Source organism: Mastomys coucha, unplaced genomic scaffold (assembly GCF_008632895.1).
Source record: "Mastomys coucha isolate ucsf_1 unplaced genomic scaffold, UCSF_Mcou_1 pScaffold22, whole genome shotgun sequence".
Taxonomy (NCBI): Eukaryota; Metazoa; Chordata; class Mammalia; order Rodentia; family Muridae; genus Mastomys; species Mastomys coucha.
This window is the reverse complement of record NW_022196905.1, coordinates 84,163,817-84,169,873: the sequence shown is the minus strand read 5'-3', so window position 1 is coordinate 84,169,873 and position 6,057 is coordinate 84,163,817. Positions and strand designations below refer to the sequence as shown.

General features: G+C 38.1%; 1 protein-coding gene across 1 annotated transcript in view; it reads left to right on the top strand.

The window, feature by feature from the left end:
• The window catches only part of Rchy1 (ring finger and CHY zinc finger domain containing 1), an 18,555-nt gene that overhangs the window by 5,172 nt on the left and 7,326 nt on the right, over positions 1 to 6,057 (top strand). Inside the window, exons 2-3 of the mRNA XM_031390977.1 lie at positions 1,448 to 1,567; positions 1,795 to 1,910. Coding sequence (XP_031246837.1) covers positions 1,448 to 1,567; positions 1,795 to 1,910 — 236 coding nt within the window. The remainder of the gene's footprint in view (positions 1 to 1,447; positions 1,568 to 1,794; positions 1,911 to 6,057) is intronic.

Here is a 6,057-nt window from a genome sequence, read left to right as displayed (position 1 = left end):
GCTGTCCTGGAACAAACTGTAGACCAGGCTGGCCTCAAACTCAGAAATCCACCTGTCTCTGCCTTCCAAGTGCTGGGATCAAAGGCGCGTGCCACCACTGCCCAGCCAGACTGCTTTCTTATAGAACCCAGGACCACCAGCCAGGGGATGGTACCACATACAATGGGCTGGGCCCTCCCCCCTTGATCACTAATTGAGAAAATGCCTTAAAGCTGGATCTCATAGAGGCATTTCCTCAAGGGAGGCTCCTTTCTCTGTGATAACTCCAGTTTGTGTCAGGTTGGCACACAAAACCAGTAGAGATGTTACGGTACATAAATTATTTTTTTTTCCTGGCTTTTCTTTTTTTTGAGACAGGGTTTTTCTGTGTAGCCCTGGCTGTCCTGGAACTCACGTTGTAGACCAGGCTGGCCTCGAACTCAGAAATCCGCCTGCCTCTGCCTCCCAAATGCTGGGATTAAAGGTGTGCACCATCACCGCCCGGCTTTTCCTGGTTTTTCTATTTTGAATGCTGAGATTAGGTAATGAAATTAGCACCTTGCAGGTGTTAAGCAAATAACTTTCATTAAACTACATCCTAAGCCTGGGTATTTCTTCATATAGCAGGGTAAAAATTAAATACTTATAATGAAATGACCTAACAATAATGATGTTTAAATAATAAAGAATATATTTCTGTGTATTTCCATATAACAATTCCAAAGTGATCCAGATGGGTAAAGAGCCCCTGTTCCATTTGGTTATTTTAGAGTCAACTTTCTTTTTTTCCTGTTGTATTATTTTGACATATTTTAAGGCATATGATCATCTGTGGGATCCAACTGTAGAGTAATTGGGTAATGTGTTCAGGAAGTCAGGAACAGCTTTCTGTGGACAACTGGCAGTTATTAACATTCTCAAAATGAGTGAAGCTGCGTGTGCTGATGCACTTGGGAGGCAGGGATAATCTTATTTTAAGGCCAGCCTGTTTTACATAGTTCCAGGATAGCCAGGGCTATATAGAGAGACTATCTAAAAAACAGTGACTCTCTCTTGTTTTTTATATTTACTGCATTCCTATGCAATATTAGGTGTATGTGTCATGATTAGTGAAAATTTTGTGTTTAAATATCAAGGTATATAAATGATTTGTTTTTCTGGCAATGTCTCAGAAAGGTGTTACCTATCTTCTGTTAGGTTGAGAATAAGATTTGGGTGTTATTGTTATTTTTTGTCTAGAGATTTCTATCTTTCAAAATTTTTGTGTTTGAAAGTTGTATTTAGAGTCATTCAAACAGATATTGGGGGGGGGGGAAGGTTATTAGCATCAAATGTGCCAAGAAATGAATGCTAGCTAGCCATGTATGCACTGGTTGTAATCTGTGAACTTGATCCAGAGAATGAAGTATGATTTCCTTTATTTGTAATTAACTTGTCTTCTCTTCTTATTTGTTCCCCTGGGTGTTAGGCACCTTGTTGTGACAAGCTTTATACTTGCCGGCTGTGTCATGATACCAATGAAGATCATCAGCTGGATCGTTTCAAAGTAAAGGAAGTGCAGTGCATCAACTGTGAAAAACTCCAACATGTAAGGCTTTATGACATCTGCCTCATTTCTTTTTAAAGGTTTAAGATGGATTGAAAATAATTTAATCAAATGCTGGAAATGAGACTTAATTCTCTGAGGAAGCAACATTTTTTGAGTTAGATGTTTAAAAACATAAAAATAAGCGAAACATACTTTAACATAAATTGTGGATATTTAAATAGTTTTGATAAAGTTACTTGAGTTTTTAATTACTGTGTCCTTTTCAGGCCAAGCAGACTTGTGAAGACTGTAGCACATTGTTTGGAGAATATTACTGCAATATTTGCCACTTGTTTGACAAAGATAAGAAGCAGTATCATTGTGAGAACTGTGGGATTTGTAGGTACTGTATATAAAATGTCCTCTTTGAATTATTTCCAGTACATTTGGGCAGTAGTGTATTAGTTTTCTGTTGCTGTGATAAAACATTATGACCAAGGCAATTTAGAGGGTTTATTTGAGCTGTGGTTCCCAAGGGTTAGAGTCTGTGATGGTGGGGACAAGTTTGGCAGCAGATGACAGGCATGGTGACTGGATCATCAAACTTAAGAGCTCATGTCTTGAACTGTAAGGAGGAGGTAGAAAATGAGAACTAATTAATCACTTTAATCTCAGAGGTCATCTTCAGTGACACACTTCCTCCAGCAAGGCCATACCTCTTAAACCATCCGAAACATCACCACCAACAGGAGACCAAGTATGCAAATACTGGAGCTTGTGGGGGACATTTTCATTCAAACCACTACAAATAGTTTAAGAAATAAACTTGTTTGGTTTTGTTTTGAAATAGGATCTCACTGCTCACTATATAGTCCATGCTCACTATATAGTGACCTTGAACTCAGAGCCACCTCCCTCTGCCTCCTGAGTGCTGGGTTTAAAGGTGTGAACACCACTGCCCAGTATCGTTTTCTTTTGTTTTAAGGTAGATCATTCATCTAAGATACAGTCATCTGAAAGGCATAATCTGATTTGTTGCCTATACGCTCCTCATTAGAGTTCAGTGCAGTGATTCTGTTTTTTTTTTTTTTTTTTTTTTTTTTGAGATTGTAATTGAATTATAACATTTCTTCCTTCTCTTTCATCCCTCCAAACCCTCTCATATACTAGCCCCCTTCTCTCCTTCAAGTTCCTGGTCTCTTTTTTTCATCAATTGTGATTGCATGCATGTATGTATTTGTATGTACATATATATTTCTAAATATACCTTGTTGAGTCCATATTATGTTATCCGCATGTATGTTTTCAGGGATGACCATTTGGCACTTGACAACCAATGGATATTTTCTTTCCTGGGTGTGGGAGGGCTACCTCTCCTGCTTTCCACTTTACTCAGTGCTTTTCTTTGTGTAGGGTTGAGGCCTGATGGGCTCTTCTCTTGTGCAACTTGTCATGTTCATTGGTGTCTTTGTTGAGGTCATGTTTGGGCGGTCATGTTGATGACACTTTATGGGTTCGTTCGTTTTCTCTCTCTCTGTCTCTTTCTTTCTTCCTTTCTTTCTTTCTTTCTTTCTTCCTTTCTTATTTAATAGGTATTATTTTGCCTTGAGAGAATCCATTCTGGATTTTTATAACCAGGAACAGCGTAATACTATAACATTTACTGGGGGAGAAGTCAAAAATGCTATTAGAAATCCTATAGTGTGCAGTTTCCCATCATAAGAACAGCCTGGTCCAAGATATTAGTAGAAGCTAGGTAGATAAACCCCACACTGGAATGTAGCATGCTATTACCACTACATTTATCTTTTTTATTTACTTTTTGCTATTTTGAATGAAAAAGGAAAAATTTGGCCTTCTCAACTGTGATCAACAAAACCTAACACAGTGTACAACGAAGGTGTTTTTAGACTAATTACCTCTGTAGTAGATGATGCAGTGCTTCGAACAGTACAAAAAGAAAACAGAAGGATCTTGCAAATAGCGGTGATTTTTCTGCATTATTCTTTGAGTTATTTTTACCATCCTTGTCTAAGTGTTCCCATTGCTGTGATAAAACACCCTGACAAAAGCAGCTCAAGGGCAGAAGTGTTTATTTTGGTCCCCTAGGTCTGGCATACAGTCTATCAGGCAGGAATCTGAGGCTGCACATGTTCCCTGCTGTCAGGTGTCTGAGAATGATGAACGCTTTCTGGCCAGGGGAGGGCGCCACCAGAAGGCCCATCTCCTGAGTGATTCTAAATTCTGTCTAGTTGACAACACACCTATTAACCATATCTTCTAACCTCTTGGCTAGGATTGTTGGTAATAATAATTAATGTGAATGAATTGCTAAGATTCTAAAATAGCATGATGTTTTAAGATACAAGAAAACAAGAACATTAAGATCCCATAACAGGGGCTGCTGAGACACCAAGTTGGAGTTTGATCCCTGGACCCACGTGATGGAAAAAGAGAACCTCCTTCTGAAAATTGTTCTCTGACATTCACATACTTGCCATGGTATACACATGCATCCCACCTCCCCACACCCCCACATGCAAATACATATGCACTTGTGTGTGTGTGTGCGCATATATATATATATATATATATATATATATATGAATAGATATATATATATGCACACACACGCACGCATACACACAGTAAATATATCAGATTTATAAAGGTTCCATGGATCATATGATAATTACAAACTTGAAGGAGTTTATTCTATTAAAGACCTATATGCCATGTAGGAGGAGCTACAGTAGTCAATTGAGCTTCCTAGAGGTGGCCCACTATTCTGCATGGCTGCAGTGGGTGAATTCTGGAGAGGCAGGGCCCAGGGATTTTGTCCCAGGATTGCTTTTTGCTGATGTGTCTTCTCATGTTTGTCTTGCTGTATACCTCATATATCTGACATAATGTGATTGGGCATTGGGAGACCCTCACTGCCTATATAGCCTGGTGTGTTTATTTCCTGGGCAATTTTCTTGCAGATCAACATGAATATGAATTTTTATAAAATAATAATTAAATGAATTAATGATTTTACAGAATTTTTTATTTGATTTAAATAGTTTAGAAAGTTAGAATAATTGATAAAAAATTTAAGGAGGTGGTTTAAGTTTTTTTACCAGAAAGACATGATGAACTTAGAATCAAGAATAGAATGTGCTCCTCCTCATAGACTAGTGAGTAAAATAGGTTAGAAAAGGAGAACAGTGAGCTTTCATGTGTTACAAACATATAAATTACAGTAGGAAGAAAAATAGGCTTGGAGTAAATTAATGATCAAAGAAAACATTCATGTTGTGTTAGGTCCAGGAAGGAGGCCACAGGCCTTAGTGTGCAAGCTCATGAACAAGGAGTGGGTATTTCTATTACATAGAAAGCTATTGCTTTGGACTTATCATGAGCTTATGGAATGAAAGAGAAAACTACTGCTTTGAACTTATAATCAATAATCCTGCTGTAGCTCCCTCATATGTAACATTTTTATCTGTTTTTGAATGAGGTAATTCTTCCTCTCTTACATAAAGAACTTTGTCTTAGGGGGTATAAAAAAGCTCGCTAGAGGTTTGCTCTATCTACCTAATGTCTGTCTCTTTGTATGTATATATGTACTTACATATATGTATATGTATGTGTATGTATGAAGTTGTTAGACCTTGCTATTTGGAGCCTACTTTGCTTCTCCTGTATATATTTGTGTGTGTGTGTGTGTGTGTGTGTGTGTGTGATTTTCTCTCTTCTCTTTTCTTTCTTGCTGTAACTCCCAAAGAGTTACAAGAGTTCAGAGTTTCTTGCTGGTCACAGAGAGTACTGGCCCCAGATAATTAAGTCTTGCTCTCACCAGCACTACCAGTTCTGGCCCGGAAAAATCCCCTGCTGCTATCAGCACTGGCTCCAGTTACCTCAGACTCCACATTTACTACTACTCATATAACTGTTCTTTGGAAGATCTCTAATAAAGAGTAATGTCATAGAATAATACAAAATTTTATTCCTTAAAACAGAATTTGTTGTTTGTTTGTTTGTTTTTTGAGATAGGGTTTCTTTGTATAGCCTTGGCTGTCTTGGAACTCACTCTGTAGACCAGGCTGACCTCGAACACACAGAGATTCTCCTGCCTCTGCTTCCTGAGTACTGGGATTAAAGCATACACCACCACTGTTTGATTTAGAACGAAATTTATTAAAAAGGATTTGGACTGGGGACAGTATATGTATTGGCTAAGGAGTTTTTTTTTCTCCAAGACAGGGTTTCTCTGTGTAGCCCTGGCTGTCCTGGAACTCACTCTGTAGACCAGGCTGGCCTTGAACTCAGAAATCAGCCTGCCTCTGCCTCCTGAGTGCTGGGATTAAAGGTATGCGCCACCATTGCCTGGCTAAGGAGTTTTTAAATGCTGAGTTTAATCTTCATTCTTTCTCAGGACTTTTAACTTGCTAATTAAAGAATGATGTGTTATATTTTTAAGTTTGATCATAGTCTTTTATCATATGAGAAGAAAATTGTGGAAAGTCAAGTAGCATTGAAGATTTAGTTTTTTGTTTTTTTTTTTT